This window comes from Chelon labrosus (genome assembly GCF_963514085.1).
Source record: "Chelon labrosus genome assembly, chromosome: 21".
Taxonomy (NCBI): domain Eukaryota; kingdom Metazoa; phylum Chordata; class Actinopteri; order Mugiliformes; family Mugilidae; genus Chelon; species Chelon labrosus.
The window spans coordinates 10,225,872-10,246,228 of record NC_140354.1 but is presented as its reverse complement, the minus strand read 5'-3'; the positions used below and the strand labels follow the sequence as shown (position 1 = coordinate 10,246,228).

At 44.3% G+C, this 20,357-nt stretch overlaps 1 protein-coding gene across 1 annotated transcript in view; it reads right to left on the bottom strand.

The window, feature by feature from the left end:
* The window catches only part of prkcab (protein kinase C, alpha, b), a gene marked incomplete at its 5' end in the record, with an annotated part of 90,702 nt that overhangs the window by 6,814 nt on the left and 63,531 nt on the right, over positions 1 to 20,357 (bottom strand). The window contains 9 exons of the mRNA XM_084569921.1: positions 459 to 521; positions 877 to 968; positions 1,369 to 1,542; positions 1,674 to 1,814; positions 5,902 to 5,995; positions 7,596 to 7,730; positions 7,810 to 7,966; positions 18,644 to 18,772; positions 19,861 to 19,972. Of these exons, the coding sequence (XP_084426047.1) occupies positions 459 to 521; positions 877 to 968; positions 1,369 to 1,542; positions 1,674 to 1,814; positions 5,902 to 5,995; positions 7,596 to 7,730; positions 7,810 to 7,966; positions 18,644 to 18,772; positions 19,861 to 19,972 (1,097 nt within the window). The remainder of the gene's footprint in view (positions 1 to 458; positions 522 to 876; positions 969 to 1,368; positions 1,543 to 1,673; positions 1,815 to 5,901; positions 5,996 to 7,595; positions 7,731 to 7,809; positions 7,967 to 18,643; positions 18,773 to 19,860; positions 19,973 to 20,357) is intronic.

Below are 20,357 nucleotides of genomic sequence, written 5' to 3'. Positions count from 1 at the left end.
GCCCTTCAGTCACCATTTCTGTCGGTTATATTTGCCACAAACCAAAGTCCGGATGGACTGCACAAGGCTCCTTGGATATATGGGATGTGGGATCTTGGTTGAAGTACTGAAGGGTAAACTTAGCTTTTTTGAAGCACCTCATGTTGCCCTATCTTTTTCTTCTTTTAACATCAGCATGATTAGAACGAATGTGTCCTAACTCCTTCTAAATTTTGCAGTTTATATCTAGTCAGGCCAGCACAGTGAAATCTACGTGTCTATTTTTTTTCTTTCACTCATTAGTTTTTCTGCATTTTCTTATTTTTCCTTCCACTTTTCTGCCTGTTTGTTACATCCTGGTCTGTCCATCTAATGTTCTGCAAAATACTAAACCACTTTCTGTTTGAAATTAGAAGAGAAACCAGAGGCTTGTGACGCACAAACAAACGCTCGTGCAACATCATCTATCTGTCACCCACCTGTAGATAATTCCCTTTCGGTGCAAGAAAAACAAACCGACAGCAATCTCTGCAGCGTAAAACCTGCAAAAGACGATATACATAACATACAATACAATATATATTGTATTTTCATAAAATGAACTGTCATGGAGGCGTGTGTAGCAAATACATTTAAACAATACACAATAATCCCTTTCCATAAATATTAATAAATCTTGGGGTGATATAGTGGTCTAGTTGTTGGTCCTGTCATCGTGCTACTATCAGTATCTAATTTTGTCCAAATTAAGCTCTGAAATGCCATTTTTAAAACGGTTCTGGGGCATTGTTACCCAAAGCCCTTACTTGAGAAGTCTGTGAAGAACTTGGCTTTCTGCAGGAAATCATTCTTGTCTTTAAAACATATGTCTGGGGATGAACCAGAGTGAGTCCTTACACTGCCTGTGGCTCCTTGAACTTGCCCATACGCTGGATATGATACATGAGATCTCCCCCGTTGATGTACTCCATCACAAAGTATAGCCGGTCCTAGAAAAAAACACAAGAAATACAATTGCAAAGAGCAACTTTAATCACGTGAACGGTAGGATCCATTACACTGATTACAGTCAATGTACACGTGATATTGCATGTTATTTTACATTCTACAGCCATCTGTGATGAAATTTGCTGAGTGTTTTTTTCAGTATTGAGGAAAGACAACGATAATCATCACTAAAATAATGCAACTTTGAGTGTTGCAGGAATAGTCATCCTCTGTGGAGGGATGCTTTGCACAAGCTGTGTTGTACCATTGTGGTGCACTCTGTCTGAAATCTAACCCTAACTCTAACCCTAACCCTAACACAGCTGAACCTTAAACAAAGAGAAGCCTGAACCATCCGTTAAAAACTGTGATTACAGGATTTGCTAACGCTTTTTTACACACCACAGTCTGGAAGCAGGAGTGGAGCTGCGTGAGGAAGGGCGGTTTGTCCCTCTGGGCCAGGACCCTCTTCTCCACCATCGTACATTCAACATCATCATCCTGGATCACTACATCCTTCTTCAGGATCTTTATGGCGTAGAGCTCCTCCGTCGACTTCATCTCTGCCAACATTACCTGCAGTTCATGGAGGCACGAGGTCACAACGGAGAAAAAAAGAGATTGTGACTACCGAAAACCAAACAAATGCTGACCACTAGTCTTCCTTAGGTTGCCACATTGGTACTGTCTGTGATCTTGGCTCTCACCTTGCCGAAGCTGCCCTTCCCCAGCAGGGCCAGGAAGTGGAAGTCGCTGAGTCGGACCCGGTCCATGTTACCTGAAGGCAGGCTGAACCGCCGGTGGTCCGATGGCGTGATCACTTTCTTACCGTGGCCTAGCTTGGCTTTCTGTGGTGCACAACACACACACACACATAAATACCATTAGTGTGGCCACAACGCTGATTGATCATCTTGTTACAATGCAACGTTCTGCTGGGAAACTCTTGGCCCTGATGTTCATGTGGACGTAGAAATTTACTGCCCAGTTAAACACTGATGCTGACCAGGCACCCCCACCCAATAGCAATGACACCAAAGGAAAAGACAGAAGTCCAAACTGGCGAAATATGGCATTGGGTAGGGGTCCCTATGAGGGGGATTGTGGAGTATTGTCAAAGCATAGGCTTAAGCTGGTTTATGATTGTCATTGCAAAACACGCCAAAGGTAACCATTTGGGGTTCCTCCCTTGTTTCCCCACGGGGCTCCAAACATTTGCTTGGTTTGCCTGTCCTGATGGTGCACATTTCATTTTATTGCCTTTGTTTTTTTTCAAAGTTAAACTGAAACACTACACATACTACAAAAACATCTCATAGTATCTGTCTGAAAGGTTGAACATGCAACCATCTAAACTGTGAAACTGACATTTTCATTTCCATTTGGAGACGTTTCACAGCGTTCTGCAAAAAACATCAATCCGTGATGATGGGCCGCCGGTGGCGGGGGATGCCAGTGTTGCAAGGATCCCAGTTGTAATAATGTCTGGCCTAAGAATGATCACTGAACAAAAGGGGGGGCAGGCAACCGGTGGGGCACTGAGAGCTGTTGCCAGGACAACCATTTCTCTACTCTTGACTCAAGGTGATAAAATCCTCAACGCAATAATCGCAGCATATATATTTGAGTCTGGGTTCAGGTTAGGTGGCTGCACATTTGTTCCTGATTAACAGCTGACTGACACAAACATTAAAAAGGTACGTCAATCAATAGAATAGTGCCAGTTCTCTTCTGTACAGTTTTTTTCACCCAATACTGCTATTTATGACTGTGGTTGAACGTTTGTGGTGCTGAAGAATGAATTTTTGCGACGAGGGAAGGGAAGGCATATAAACATCTAAAGTGCGTAGAAATGTGCACAAGCAGAAGTACAAACACCAGGAGGCACACTTTTTAAAATCACATTAACATCTCATGTCATATCACATCATGATATAAGACACCCGCAGCATCCACTACGTCAGCCGTCGCCCTTACCTTACAGAGACACCAAGTGTTCATTTTCTGTACACATGTAACTAACACAAGTTGTACTGCAGCACACACAAAGCAGCCACACACATAAAAACACTTCAAAGTACGATAGTTATTGTGAGCGGGAGCCCATCCATGCTTCACGTCCAAACAGCCTTCTATAGTCCGGGCCGGACTAGTAGAAGGGGAGTGCCGCGGGCTCGCTGTCAGCTAGTGAGGACGAGCTGTGAAGCTCTCTTGACCAATGGCGGTGCACTGATAGCATTAAAGATGATGAGACCACCAGAAGAAATGAGTGCTCCACAAATTTACTAACAACAACGCTGTCTGGTGTTTGGGCGTAAGGTAGGGACTGCATGTATTAAAGATGGCAGATGTGCACTCCCGGGCCACTTCATTGGGTACACCAGAACCCCCTTCATGACTGTTATAATGTTCAGTTTGTGTTGATTCAGCTATGTGATCATTTTGGAGGATGTAGACTGGATTGAATTAGACAGTACCGCAAACCACAGCCTCCAAAATGAAAACACAGATGAATCAACGCCTCTCTCAGTTATTCTAAACAAATGCTGAACGCCATAACTTCATTAGCATACCTAATAAAATGGCCAGTGAGTGAATGCCAAGAATAATTCAGACATAATTCACAGTGTTTCAAGTCTGAACAGTCAGAGGCTCATAGGAACATTAACCACAGTCACACACCAAATGCATCATCCTCCTTCAAATGAGTTTAGCAAAAGCGAATATGATGCTGCAGCAGTCTGAGTGAGACTATTAAATGGATGCTCTCCCAAGTCCACATATTTGCTATTAATCTCCCACTGCAACAAAATCTGGAGAGAAATGTATATATATATATACTCTATATACACCGATCAGCCACAACATTATGACCACTGACAGGAGAAGTGAATAACATTGACCATCTTGTGACAATACAATGCTCTGCTGGAAAACTTTTGGACCTGGCATTCATGTGGATGTTACTTAGACATGTAGCACCCACCTAGACCAGACCAGGCACCCCCACCTCATAGCAATGACACTCCTTGATAGCAGCAGCCATCCCCAGCAGGATGCAGCCTGACACAGGCACACACACAAAAACGGTTTAGGAACAACTCAAAAGAACATGAAAAACAGCACAAGGTGTTGACCTGGCCTCCAAATTCACTAGATCCCAAACTGATCAAGTATCTGTGGGATGAAAAAGAACAAGACTGATCCACAGAGGCCCCTCCCCTCAACCCATAGGACCCAAAGGCCCCCACTAATAACATTCTGTTCCCAGACACCACAGGACACCCTCAGAAGGCCCATGTTCATTCTCTGATGAGTCACAACTGTTTTGGAGGCACATGGGAGACCTACACAATATTAAAAATATTGTGTATATAAAATATAAAAATATTAAAGTGGTCATAATGTTTTGACTGATCGGTGTATAAATATATACTGTATATATGATGGCCACCTGATTGCTTTATCACAGACTTCAACAACGGTGAACCTATCCAACTAAACACAAGTAATGCAAGTATTTAATTTTGCTGCTCCTTCACGTTCAATACATATGCAGTCCCTTTAGTGGTGTGAGTCAGAAATATGCATGAAGTTAGTGTAAAAGAGTAATCATGTGAGGGGAGTTAGAGAAAGCAAACACATTCATGTAATCTGTGTGCAGCAGCGAGCAAATTGGAGTGGTTCAATTACTGGATCATTTTAATGCTGTGCAAGCCTTTGTTAGTAAATGTGATTGATTTGGGGAAACCCGTTAGAGATCCGCAAACAATCCAGACTCAGGAAGTAAATTCCGTGTGATTCAAGCCGGACGTGAGCACAATAGAGGGGGAGGCAGGCAGAAGAGCTACCTTGAGATAGTGGATATTTAACTGGCAGGCCTAGGAGAAAGAAGAAACTCACGTGTTAGTGCGGTCGGAAATGTGGCATGGGCGCATGTGTGTGCGTGTGTGTGTTGCTGGAAGAAAAAGTGGCGAAATGTGCACGTGGATTAAAGACACAACAAGAAAGCAGAATAAATCACTGTCTGTCACATCTGATGCATCGCGCCCCAGTTTTCGCTGCGGTTTTTGTGAGCCTCAGATAATCCGTGTGTCGATGTCAGCGGCAGAAAAAAAAAAAATTAAAACAGCAATACTAGTCTGGAGGACTGCTATGAAGAGATGACATTTACACTCGGTATTAAAACACATGTATGCACAAGCAGAGATGGACTCTAATAAAATATCCCTCCTCCGCTGTTCCCCTTTTCTTTTTTCAATCCCAAAGAGAGAAAACGGAGCAAATAACGAAAAATGAGAAAATATCAATAATCTTCACTGAAAACAGAGAGAGTCTAAAATCAATATGAATACCAATGAATACCAATTTTTGGCTTAACTTAGACTGTGATGGTAAGAGACGTTGGGATGTAGATGTTGTCCGGCTTCGATATTGCATCGCATGACCAAATATTAAGTCAGTCTGATTGGTTTTCAAGAGTGGGTCAAAGTGTAAAGCCTGTGAGTGTATCAAAGCTGCAGGAAATTCCAAATGGGAGACTTTGGGTTGAGTTTAAAAATCTTACATGGGACCCCAGTGTTTGTACATGTAGGTAAAACTTAGCCCATGACTGTTGGGACGCTATAAAGCCCCACACCGATGCGTAAGAGCCATTAATGTTTTTTGTTCAGGCCCCAAAAATACGACACATTTTGCATGAGAACACTAATAAACAGCTTCCTTCCACAGGCTGGGCCCCGTAACACGAGCAGTCGTTTTAATGCCAGGAGGAAACGATGTCCCATCTCTGACACGCGGGGTGAACAGCACAAGGGAGAAAAGGGCGGCGCGACAGTTGTGTGAGCTTATATGCGAAAAAAAAGAAAGAAAATTGACGCGCTTTTATTAAAAATGCACAGAAAAATAAAATAATAAATGCACACAGCGGCTCACCTCAAACTTCTGCCGGAGCTCCAGGTTGACGTCGTCCACCTCGGGAATGGGGACGTTGTAGTACTCTCCCTCCTCCTGGTTCAGCAACTTGTACCTGAAAGAGCAAATAAATAAATTAATAAATGATACATAACACATCAGCATGTAAATCAGCTTGCATTTAAACCTTTTTTACAACCTGGACCTTATTTCTGGCATAAAATACGATCGTTTACTCACCTGTATAGCTTTGGTGTCATTTGTAGTCGTTCGGGAGATATTTAGATCTGCGTATATCCATAAAGTGGGAGTGAATGGGGCACCGAAACGCGGCCTCTAAATAACACATTATCTGCTGCGAAACTTGTTCATTTCACCAATATTTTGTTATAATACGCTAGTGCTATTCCCCGTTGAGTCTGGAGTTACCTGTTATCTATTCGCGGACGTGCAGCGGTTTGTTGTTCTTTGGCCAGCTGTTCCTCTCTCTGCCTCCGGATCCTCCTTTCAACAAGCTCCTTATCCGTATACTCGGGCTCAAAACGGTAAGGACGTCCATCATAAACAAAGTCGTCGTCCACAACCTCAGAATTGGAAAATATTCAGCCATGACGCAAAAAACTGGCAGTAGCAAATTACAGGTAAACAAGCCGCGCGGGGTGTCCGCGATGCTCAGGGATGACATCATCCAGGTCAGAGGTTAGTAGGTCAATCTACAGACCCCAGATGATGATAACAGGTAACTCCGGACTCAACGGCGAATAGCACTAGCGTATCATAACAAAATATTGGTGAAATGATCGAGTTTCGCGGCAGATAATACGTTATTTAGAGGCTGCGTTTCGGTGCCCCAGTCACTCGCACTATATGGATATATGCGGATCTAAATATCTCCCGAACGACTACAAATGACACCAAAGTTATATGGGTGAGTAAACGATCGTATTTTATGCCATAAATAAGGTCCAGGTTGTAAAAAACGGTTGTTCCCCTTTAATCTATCACCCGTGCATTCCTTCCTGATCCCACGCAGCTATAAATCGTTGTATTTGTGCAATGCTTTAATTAGCTGTTGATTTCCATTCTTAAAGCGTTTCTGGATCTGTTCTCTGTCTGCAGTGCCACTGAACTGTGGTAGTTTCCGAGACGCGGCTGCCAGACATTTTTCCGCGCAGGTATTTCCTGTAGCTTCTAAGTGGGCTCGCAGCAGCAGTCGATCAGGCTTGGTTTAGGCTAGGTCTCTGCTGTTATGATAACATGGTCCTTGGAAGGGAGGCGGGGAGGGGGGGACTTTAGCACCAGTGAGTGTTTATCACATTGATACAAAGCAGCCAGCCAGAGACGAAGAGATGGGGAAATTATGGCGGTGTGTGGATGGCGGTGGAAGCGACCGGGAAGTTTTACGTCTGCTTTACGCACGCTGTGCTTCTGTTTTGATGTGAGGTTAGTGTAGTGTCGTGTTGCTATGATAAAAGACATGCTTCCTTTCTGGAAAGACACTTACTCCCTTTAGTCAAAATAAAGCAGCAGAACAATGTTATGGACTTGAAAACCACTCCGAACTGAATGCCCTCAATGAAAATGTTGCTGTTTTTGGTGCAGCAGTAATTTATATATATATATATATATATATATATATATATATATATATATATAAAAACTACCAGCTCAGCATCTTCTCAACTGAGTGAATTGAACCCAAAAAGATGACTAACCATCCACAGTTAGTGGCCTTGAGGAGCTCGGACACCCCAAACGACATGGAACCCATGAAGTCGTTCCGGGTGGTCCGATCCCAGTCCCACACCTCAATGGACAGACGCCGGTCCTTATCCGACGCCTTCAGCTTACTGAACACATGGGAGAAAAATCACGTAATTAACAGTGAAAAGGTAGAGCTTCCATCACAAACTGAACGTTACCACTCACAAGATGAAGGACTCGTTCCAGCAGGGGTTGAGGGAGGAGCGGATGGTCCTGGTCTTCTGTTTGGTCTCGTTCTTCGGGTCCGGGATGAGCTTGAGTTTAACGTATGGGTCTGACAAGCCGTTGGGATCCATAGGAATCAGGTTTCTGGCCTCGCCCACTGGAAGACATGCGACAGACAGAAAGAGAAGACTCCGTGACTCCGCACTGACTCAGGGGTCACACAGATGGGAGACTGCAGATGGACCGAAAGGAGGGGTGAGTCACTGCAAGTCACTCCACGGACAGATAGGAACGATCCCGCCTTCAGCCCCAGCAAATGATCTGGCTTTTTTTTTATCTATATATACACCAATCAGGCATAACATTATGACCTAATATTGTGTAGGTCTCCCTTGTGCCTGCAAAACGGTTGTGACTCATCAGAGAATGGACATGGGCCTTCTGAGGGTGTCCTGTGGTGTCTGGCAACAGAATGTTGTTAGTGGGGGCCTTTGGGTCCTGTGGGTTGAGGAGAGGGGCCTTTGTGGATCATCCCAAAGATACTTGATCAGTTTGGGATCTAGTGAATTTGGAGGCCAGGTCAACACCTTGTGCTGTTCTTCATGTTTTTTCAGTTGTTCCTAAACCGTTTTTGTGTGTGTATCTGTTTCAGGCTGCAACCTGCTGGGGATGGTGGTGGGGGTGCCTCGTCCGGTCTGGATGGGTGGTGCATGTCTAAGTAACACCCACACAAATGCCAGGTCCAAAAGTTTCCCAGCAGAGCATTGGATTGTCACAAGATGATCAATGTTATTTACTTCTCCTGTCAGTGGTTTTAATGTTATGCCTAATCGGTGTATATATTGCAGTCTTAGCTTCCTAATGTCAACAAAGTTTTGAGAAATTGGCATAGGCTATAAACCATGCACGAACAAATAAACAAAAGAGCTGCTTTAGAAGTATAATAGGCACACATAAATGTAAGTTATGCTTCAGCTGACTGTCAGTATGCCTGGGCACTAACTCCAGAAGCTGGGCTTTTTCTTCTGAGAGATAGGCAGACAGATATAAATAATAAGGCGACACATATGCTGTTAACAGGTGCCGCGAAGCCGAGCATACTGTCAAAATTTACTTAACGTTGAAGTGTGAAACAACACTTGCAGGATTGTAACACTGGTGGGAGTTGGGGAGCACGCACATGTAGATCGAGAAGAAGTGGAAAAAAATAAAAACACACGCCTAAAAGTCCACCTCGCGTCTTCTGTTAGACAACAGCTAAGGAAGATTAGTGACGATACGATGATGTGCACTCTCCTCGGTGAATGCATTGTGGATGTGCATTTAAACAAGGGTGAGCAACGGGGGAGGCGTGTAGTAACGGACAAAGGGAAAACATGCAGAGCTAATACATAGCAACAGGAGGGAAAGGATGAGGTGGCTGGAGCGAGGCGCCTTCACCATGGCGACAGCATCTGCCGTGAGTGGCCACTCCCCCACTGAGCAACGTCACATGAAGGCACAAAATGAGAAAGAAAGAAAGAAAGAAAGAAAGAAAGAAAGAAAGGATAACAATAGGCCACACAACAGAGGAGCTAAATCCAGCCAGCACACACAACAAACAACAAACACACAACAGACGGAGGGCAGAAACAGGATCGCGCTGATCCCTTAAAACCGCGTTTATCCGCTCCACTCTCCCAGCTCTGCATATTTAAATGTAATCAGACCACAGCGCGGGATAATTAAGCCGTTAAAACTGAAGGTTTTCAGAGAGTCAGCGTGAACCCTTCGCACACAGGGACACCTCGTCTGAGATCCCGTACTGAGATTATTCATTAAAACAGTGGCAATGCATTTTCCCCCCTCCTGCAGAGTGAATCCAAACGGCACGCGGAGAGCCGTTCATTTTGTTCTGATCTTTTCGTGAGGGTTCGAGGTTTGACATTTAGGTGTTTTTTTTTGTTTTTTTTTTGTCGAGAGCATAAATAAATATAAAGCAGGAGCACAAAGACAGTTCACTTGACTGGGGCCAACAGGACTAGCTGATCAACCGGTTACTCCATCAATGGACAAACTTTGAAAGCAAAAATATCTCAAATCCTCTTTTGAAATTGTGCTTTTATAAGTCTTAGATAGCTTATTAGATGGCATAGGCGAAATATATATGGGGGAAAGAGAGAGAAAGGGAGTTGCCCTAGTTGCCCCAATTGAGAACAACTGGCTTCTCCAGTAGTGGGGAAAAACAGCCAGGCAGAACAGAACATTAAATAAATCTTTGCAATTATGACAAAAGTAAAAATAAAACACAACAACAAGGAGGATAAGTTGAATAACTGACCATCGCAATCATTGTCTAACATTTCTCAACAGCTTTCATGCTCTGCCAGTTTCAGACACTAGAGGGCACTGCTGGCCTCTCGTCCAGAGTTGCATTAGGTATCTATCTGAAGCTTTCCCCTTGGTCATGAATGTGTTGTTCCAACCTCATAGTTCACCCCTGGTCTCAGCTACAGTAATCGCCCTCCCTGTCTTTTTTTTCTTCTCTCTCTCTCTCTCTCTCTGTGTCTCTCGTTCGCCCACACACACACATGCATGTACACACACACACACCAAAGTAGGAGGGGCAGAAGGAGAATCTCAGCATCCCACGTTCTCGTCTAAATCCTCCCTCCATGCTGGCCGTGGAAGCGTTCGCAGGCATCAGTCACTTCCATGGCAACGCTGGCACCAAACAATGCCAAAGAAACTCCGACGAGCCCGTGAAGACGCTAATGAGGACTCCTAGCCGTGCGCGGGGACGGAGGGGGCTCACATGCTATATTTACTGTCCCCTGCACAAGTAAGTGTGTAAGTTACATGCACTGCAACATGTGCAGCCCTTCTCTCTCTCTCTCTCTCTCTCCCTGCCTGCCTTTAATTCTCCCTCTCACATGCACAAACACAGCGAAACATCATAAACATCATCAGCGGCAGCGATCAAGGACCATCTCTACTGTCTGTTGTTGTTGCTTGGATACAACAAGAGAGAGAGAGCTGCTTGCCTCCCGTATCCTCCCCTCTTCTTCTTCTTCTTCTTCTAGCTCCTTAGGAACAAACAAAATTATGTGTGTGTTCTGTCTTTGTGGCCGGTTTGGGGGTAAAATAGAACGACACACAACCTCTTTGCCAGTTCATCAGGTCCTCTAGTGATAACAAATGCATTCTAGTAGAAATCTAAGCTTCACAAAGGGTGTGGTGTTCAGCATTTGTTTGATATAACTGAGAGAGCTGTTGAGTCAACTTCAATGCTGGAGGCTGTGGTTTGTAGCACCACTGAATTACACTGCGTTCCTATTATTTTGACACCCCCATTTTAAACAGTGGGCTAGGCTAAATAACAGAAACACTTAATTAAATGCGGCTTTCTCGTGCAGTTTTAACATAAACTGAACATTTAAAAATTTAATCATGAAGCGGGATTTAGTGTTTTCCCTAGTGTACCTAATGAAGTGGCAAGTGAACCTAGTTTAACCTGGACATAAAGCTGCTGTAGACATGGATTACAGTGACATGCAAATGTCTCTCCAACAGCAAGTCTCAAAACAAAAAAAACCTTTCCTATATCCACACATATTCACATCAACAATATCTCCTGCAAATGGACTGAACGCCTGCTTAGTATAAATACAGTGCATCTAAAAAAATGACATATCATTTGGATCCCAGGGCGGGTGATTGAGGGTCCGTGGTGGGCCGACAGTGTGATCTCCCAAACAGGCTTTGAAATTCAAATGCACAGTTGCATAACAATGCCATGTGCGACGAACGAAAAAAAAGAAAAAAAAAAGCCTGATAATCTGAAGGAAAAGCTGCGCGGCCAAAACGGGAGCTGCCGTGCAGTGTCAAGGATTCGAAAACAAATGTCACGCAGAGGAAGGAGAGGGAGAAGCGAAATTAACGGCTATTTTAAGGGAGACGCAATTACGCCAAACAAACAAAGACAAATCCTTAGAAACTGTGAAACAAGGCCGCAGAGCTCCGGGTTTCTGTAAAATTCAGCTCACATTCCTTTAAGGTCCGTACTGTCGTATGTAGGAAATGGAATTTAATGCTAATAATTAATAATTCTGTTTTCTTTTTCATGTTACTGTCATTTTTTATCTATGTAGGTAGCAGGTCGTTTTCCACGAAGCCCATCACGTGTTGCCACATTTCTACAGTACCACTGAACAGACAAACCAAACGCTGGATCTAGAACGGGTCTTTTGGGTTTTATCGTTGAAGCATCGTAGGTTTACCTACTATAGAGGAGTGAGAGAGAGGTATTCTGTTCTATTGCCATATGCAGCCCCGCCACTAGCTCCCACTAAATCCTACATGCACATTACTGGAGTAAAATCCACTGTGTGGATATTGTTTGTTCTCAGTGGGAGGTCATTTAGGACTCATACTAATCAGTCTTGATTTTAAACCTACTTCTGGTAACAGATATTCCCAGGATAATTTGTGAGTGAAAATGAGAATCACGTTGAACAAAGACTTCTGATGAGCACTTTAACAACCTCCTTTTCTAGGCTATATATATTTCTGGTACATAAACACGTAATTGGCCGACAACTTGGCCCGCTGAGTAGTGATAGATGATTTTCTTTAGCAACCAGTATCCAGCAAAGGGCCCCTTGGTCTCGCAATTGCAGCGATTATGTGAAGGTTCTTAGTTATCATTAAAACTGAGTTTCACTACACAACCATGTGGCTTCATCAGTTCTGTAGGGTATTATTAACGTTAACATGCATGGGATCCTCTTTTTCACAATTAGTTGTTCTAATGACACTAAAGAACGGCAACTGGATTTATAGAGGTTCCTGAAAACGTTTTGCCACTCATCTAAGTAGCTACTATAGTTCTAAAGGACTGGTTACTGGTGGGGAGTTGGCGTCGTTGGAGGAGACTATTTGACCCTGTCCTCTTTCTCCAATAAATGGTTCTCTGACGACCCAATGTCAATCAGAAGCTCCAGTCTCAAGGTGTGAATGGGGGTGAAACTACAATATCTGCCATCAATTGATGCAGATATTGCAGATCTCAGTCCACGTCCCCTGTTCAGAGAAGGGTTTTCCAATTGGAAAAGTGTCTGGGTCGTTTACAGACATCAGTCATGCGAGTTTCTGATGGGCAACACCCACAGACGTTTCTTTTTAAACCCCCCAGCAGTCATTTAGAACCGAAGAAGCTACATGGATGAAACGTCTTCAAGAAACTCTTCAGGTCCAGTTGCCTTTCTTCAACACTTCAACGATACACCATAACCCGGATAAGGAGAACCTTCACAGAGTTGTTCTAAGTAACCGCTAAAGGCCTCTCAAGAATGATCTATGTAACATCTTCATCTTTACAACCTGAGTTCTTCTCCAACTTCGCCAAACAGAGTAGACTATGCACATAGTCATAACCAACGTTCTGCTTCTATAGGCTACGCCCTCAAAGATCTGTCAGTAGTGGGATAAGGGTAAAGTTGGATGTAGTCGTTGCCCCACTGTGACATCAAAAGTCAACAACAAGGCAACGTACTTCAGAACAGAACCATAAATGCCAAGCTCAAGAAGGCAACAGAGAAAGGTTACGGGCACTCACCAAGTAAATAATTCCATTGAAAGTGACACATGCTGCAAGAATGAATGAGACATCACATACCACTGCATGCAAAGCATTGATACTAAGCAGCTGTGGCACAGCAGGTTGTTCACTGATCGGAGGGTGGGTGGTATGGTCCCTGGCCACTCCACATACCCAAGTGTCATTGGGCAAGACGCTTAACCCAAAACTGCTTCCGATTTCATGCAAGCACCCTCAATGGCAATTCTACTGCTGTCAGTGAGCGAGTGTACTGCAAACAATGTAAAGTGCTTTAAGTACCACTGAGGCAGAAAAGTGCCACATAAGTGTAGACCATTTGTTCTTTCAGTACACAATGATATATGCAAAGTAGGGACGTCCCGATCAGTATCGGGAGATCAGTGTCATTGCCAATCCAGACATTTTTGAAACGATCGGATTGAACCTCAGCCAAGCCTGATATGATGTATTTTTTTTATTTCTAGTCTGCCATAAACCAGAACTAGGTTCCTGCAGCATCAAAACATCTTCTTCTTCTTTTGTTTTCATGGCAGCTAATTGTCTAGCGTCAAAGCTGAAGAAGACGATCGGATCAGGATTGGATTGGGGGCCTGACAACACATCAGTGGCTTAAAACTAAGACAGCGTATTACACGAACAGAAACAGATGAAATACTGCAGAGAGGCCCAGGATTTTGCTTTGCAGACCACCACCGCCGCCACCACCAAGGATCAGGCTCTTGAGGAGTGTGCATGGACTCCTCTGCGATATCTCAGCGGGCGTGTTGTGCCAAGAAGTGTGAATTTTCACCGGAAGGCACATCAACAGCTGTGGATGCAGGTGACTTCCTCTCAAAGCGAGCATCCCTGTTGGTTTTGAGGTGTGGCTTTGCACCACAAGGTGAGACTCCTTAACGTTTCCTCTCACTCAGCTGTTTTTTGCAGGTGAGCTACGGAAGAGCGGCGCATTGTACAGCGCATTGTGGGATTTGGGACCGACCCGGCATCTCCCGTCCGATTTAAAGGGAAAACTGAGCACACTGTGGCATTGTCTACCATGCCATTATTCTGAACAAGCCTTACCAGTGTCTGTGGCTAGGTTTGGAGAAAGAGTTCTATGCTAAGGGGACATAGCCATAGTTAAAGTGCAATATAAACCTGCTGACCTGTTGAATATATGAAAAATATAAAAGGAAACTAATTATTTGTGTCCACATTTTCTTTCAGACATGCCCACAGACTATGCCAAGGCACGAATCAGATACAGATAAAGACGCACACAGTTCATTTTTGTCAAAAACCTCTTAGAATGAAAGGCCTAATATGATATATTAATCCTTTACTTGAACTACAGGTCTAATGGTGGTGTCAGTGCGGAGAAAAATGTAATCTTGCTCAACTGTGCTTTGAACTTGAGGCGAACATGTAAACAATATGAAGTCTCACCATGAATAAACCGCTGTATAAACTGCCTCATACCTCAGATAAAGGGACAGCAACAATATCAGCTTGCTAAAAAACAGGATAAGAGAAATAGGGCAGATGCTGATGTTGTATTGAGGAAGAAAGAGGAGAGAGAAGGCCGAACACGAGTGGATGGAGGAGCTCGGCAGGTATCGAAGGAGAAGGGATGAAGAAAGGGGTGAGGGACATTGAGGTCTCAAAGGACAAGTAGGAGAATATGACAGGAAAAGTCAATATTGGGAGAAGGCATGGAGCGAAACGACAGAGCGGTCCGAGACGGAAGAGGAGAGGAGGGACAACAAAGATAGAGACAGAGAGTGGGGAGATGTGTCAGTTTTCTTGGCAGGCAAGATTTAATCAAGTTCACATCGGTGCGGTGAACCACAAATGCCTGCCACTTGTCTGTGGAGACCAGAGGGGAGCCGGAAAACAAGCTGAGGCTTTGCTGGTCAGACCGCTGCCATTAGGGAGAAGAAAAACAAACCACATCAAAACCCTGCAGGATACACACCCCCTCTGACTTCACTCTCTACCGAATTGCTCCAAATATCGATCTGTACTGATAAAATACATTGATTTCCTTATCTCTTAGGGAAACTGCCAGAGCTTTGTCTCAGTGGCTCCGTTGTTTTCTACACTGCATGTCTTCACCCTCCAAAGACGTACTCGCTCGGTTCATTTCTGCTCATAAATTAGCCATAGGCGTGGATGGATGTCTAAACGACAGACGTAAAGGTCATGAAAACAGATAGATGCTGTATCCCTGGGGACAGGCGTTGTTACTAGACAAGTTTGTATTGTCTTTAAATATCACACCACAATTCTTTTGTTCTTATCTTGAAATATCGCTAAGAGCCACTTGCTAATATCTCTTGAAAACCTCCTCCATTTGTCTGACTTTGGATTTGTGGATTCCAGACTATTTAGAGATAGTTTTGTAACCTTTTCCAAACTGATGAGCGACTCTTTTTTGGAGATCCTCGGAAAGCTCCTTTTTCAGTGTCGTCATACCCTTCCACAGAGCCGCGGACAAATCCCTGACTTTTTAAAAATAAAGCACTGACAGTCACCTGAGTCTCACTACTTTGATTGAAAACATTTCTGCACAGATGGACTCTAATCTGTCCTCAAAACAAACTGTATTCTAATCCGAGTGGTGCACTTACTTCTGCACCTCACTGATATGTAATATTGGCTCACTTTTCTGCAAAAGCAAACACACCAGTACGATATTAGGGTTTCATTTGCTCAACTGGGTTCCCTTCGCCAACGCTTAAACAAAAACCGGCACACCGGTGGATTTTCAGTGCGTTAAAGCATAAAACCACGACAACACAAAAGGGAGGAGGTAGAGCAAGCATGGCAGCAGCCGCCTCTCCGGCTGCACTCCCCGGAAATGTGAGCCAGTTAAGCTTTAGTTGTGTCCGCTTTGCCTAATCTGAAAATGCCGACGTAACCATGTCAACGAGACCGCCGCCGCCGTCCCCGGCTAATAGTCCGCCTCGTTTGCTCATCGCCGCCGTCGCATCGCAGCCGAAGCCGCGGACAGACACAAACAAGGACATAAAAGAGAACGTGTAGCTGTCAGTGCGGCGCGGTAGATCAAAGTGTGTTCGGCCATAAAACAGACAAAAGGCCCGCACGTTGTGACTGTTGAGAATAAAAAAAACAATACAACACAGAAACAGAGACACAAGCTGGACAAATAATCGATGTACGACTCGTGTCAGGATACAGCTCGTTTTCATTCCCTATTTTTTCTTCCATCTGGTACAGCAATCAAACACATTTTTATGAAAGCAATATTCTTCAATCACATCTGCCACTGTCCACTGCTGCCGCTGGAGCTGGAGGTTAGTTTCGTCTGATCCTCACTGAGCTTGAAACTATTATTGGCAATGATATTCCCTGACAGCTATTGTGCTGCCATGCCATTATAGAGTTATAAAGTTGCAAGGGTAAATTTTTCATGGCATTGCGGGGTCATTGTGGCTGGACAACGCAAATTTATGAGGGTTATAAATTGTAAAGAAAGGTTTTAGGGTAAAGGTTACGATTACGTTAGGGTTAGGCTCTTAGTTGAGGGGGTCAGGGTTAGGTGTAGTGGGCTAAGGACTGATTTGAATCAATGGAACAACCCTAACATAGATGGAAACACAAGTTTGTGAGCATATGTGTGTGTGTGAGAGAGAGAGAGAGAGAGGCTGTGAAAGTAACCCAGCAATCATTTCCCTCCCTGCCAAAAGCGCTTTAACACTAGAGAGTTCTCCACTCCAGGTGCTGCTCTTGACTGACAGGATAATTTGGAGGTGTTGAAAACACAAACACAAGGACGCACGCATGCGACACACACGCACTGAAAGGCCGGCACACGCCAAGGCAGCAGCGGCTTCGCCTTTATGCCGACGACAAAGCAGATTACATTGTTGTTGTTGTTGTTTTTTTCTTTTTGTTTTCATGTCAAGTCACAGTTTTAATTAGTTACAGACTCAGTTCAGGAGAAGTTTAGAAGATTTTCTATTTCCCGTTGTACCTACGCTATTATTATTCAGATTTGCGGTTGTTAAAATGTTAGGGCGGAAGTGGCAAATTCTTGATACCTAACCTCAATCTGCTACCTTGAATGAATGTGCCTGAATGAAGATATTTTACTTATACCGATCAGCCACAACATTAAAACCACTGACAGGAGAATAACATTGACCATCTTGTGACAATGTTCTGTTGGGAAACTTTTGGACCTGGCATTCATGTGGATGTTACTTAGACATGTGGCACCCACCTAGACCAGACCAGGCACCCCCACCCCATAGCAATGACACTCCTTGATAGCAGCAGCCATCCCCAGCAGGATGCAGCCTGACACAGACACAGTTTAGGAACAACTAAAAAAACATGAAAAACAGCACAAGGTGTTGACCTGGCCTCCAAATTCACTAGATCTCAAACTGATCAAGTATCTGTGGGATGATCCACAGAGGCCCCTCCCCTCAACCCATAGGACCCAAAGCCCCCCCGCCCCACTAACAACATTCTGTTCCCAGGCACCACAGGACACCCTCAGAAGGCCAATGTCCATTCTCTGATGAGTCACAACTGCTTAGGAGGCACAAGGGAGACCTACACAATATTAGGAAGATGGTCGTAATGTTATGCCTGATCAGTGTATGCACTCATTTTGCAAACTACTGGATAAATTAGGTTATTTACAGGTGAATGAGCTTTTGTAACCAGACTTGATTAGGTGGTGGTGATAGAATATCTGATTTCATTGTCTCAGTAAACAGGCGGTGTATAGGGATCTAATTAGCTGTGTCTAAATGTGATTTCAGAATATTATATGGCATCTGCTCTCATCATAGCAGACCATCTGATCCCACAACCACCCATATAGAATGGCTCCTGGAAATATCACATCAAGGGTTCACTCTTGCACTCGATTCATCGCAAATACTGTATATTGAATTAATACTACCCAACACTAATGTGTGGATTTAGTTTGTTTAACGCAACCCACTCTGTCTCTGAGTGTGTGTCCACAATTAATAAATGCATGCCTGCAGGGATTGTTCCATGGACACTGAGGGGGAAAAAAAAAAACACATTGTGCTTAACAGTTTGTTAACACAAGGCAAATCTCCACTAAACAGCTCGAGTTTAAAAAGATAAATGAACCAAAGATTTCCTTAAGTGATCTTCCAGTCGCATCAGGGAGCCACTTGCTAACGTCACTCTGAAACAGAGCAGCTTGTTTTTCAGGCGAGTGACTCACAGGTGAAGATTAAAACCAACCTGTGACGTGTAGCCTGTCCCCGCTGACCTCGATCTTGAGGAACACGCGACCCCGGCGCTCTGTGTGGTCCGTCCCACACAGGCTTGGCACGTTGACCACACACTGCTTGTGCACGTTCATGTCGCAGGCTAGAAAGAGACAGAAAACAGAGACAGGCGCTGGGAGTGTTGACTTTATCTGGGAAAGGATTTTGCGCCCGTGTTGTTTAAGTTAAGATGAAAACTGTACTGTCTTTAACTGCATATGTATTTGAAGGTGGCTAAATACATATACAAGAAGGACAGGTTAAGATAAGTTATTTGAGCGTTTATCTTGAATACTGTTTGTGTAATTTGACACTGAATAGGAAATTATCTGTCTCCGAGAACACAAGGGAAAGCAGATAGCGCTTAAATACCCTGAAATATCACATGTGACCTCAATGACTTAACAAACCTACAAGAGAGTAAATGTCTGGGACATTCCCATCAGTCAGTTAGACTTCAAAACACTCCCCTTCAGTAGCGTTTAAATATTACTGGCATGACAAAGAGTGCCCTTTAATTTCTCCTCTAACCTTCTGTCCCTCTCCTAAACTATATTTTCTGTCCTCCTCCATCTAACCACCCATCTCTTCTGCTCTCTCCCCCTTGCTTCCCTCCTCCCTCCTCTTGGCAGCCTTGCCAGGCTGACATGCTGGGAGCACACGAGGAGAGACGAGAGATGGGGAAGCAGCTCATAATAGTGACGGGCTCCCCACATCAATTTGTTCTGGTGCGCTCCCATTACCATCTGCGATGAGGCCGCCATCCGAGACCCGCAGATGGATGGACGGACGAAGAGGAGGAGGAGGGAGAGGGGAGGGGGATGGATGGAGATGTGGAAACGGGATGGAAGGGGTGGCAGAAAAGGTAGAGCATGTAGTAACAGTGGCAAGCCATTTTAAAGAGAAACGGCATAAGAAAAGGGTTAACCAGTAAGGAAGTGTGGGAGAAACAAAAATGATGGGGGATGCGGGATGGGATCATAGCAAAGAAAGGCGGAAATAGTTCAAAGGGGAGTGTGAGTGGAAAGAATGCAAGTGCAGAGAGGACGCAGCAGGGTGCCGCAGCGAATTCTGCCTGGGCTGCAACGTAGTACAGTAACAGCCTATTCCCATCTGTTATCATTAGGACTGGCTCTAGGATGGAAACCAGCACAGTGTATTCCACACAGGTCCAGACATGGAGATACTCACTGTCACATTTCATCCCTTGGTGGATGAGGCCATACAGCAGCGAACCACAGTGGTCGCAGAAGGTGGGACTGCCGTACGTGTGAATCTTGAACTTGTGCTTGCTTCTGGGGTCCTGGGAAACCAAGAGAGACATGGAGGGGGGAAAAATGTTGGCAGGTTAATTGAAAAAAATAGTTACTGAAGACCAAAGTGTTGCAAGGGCTGATAGACAGAAGCATCCTTAGAACCACACAGCAAGCGCCACTAGAAAGGAGGTTTCCTTACATGATAACCAGATCTTTCTTGACCTTACACACCAGATGGTTTGTTACACAAAACCATCTGGGAAGACACGCTTAGAAACTGTCAGGGAGACACCACAACATGTAATTTTAAAAAGAAATACTTGATGAGTGATTGGAGGAACCATCTGTCCGTCAAAGTGCGCTCATAAAAGACACTTTTAGGAGTCATCGCACCTAAAACATGCTCATAGCTGCCAGTAGTTTCTCATAGGA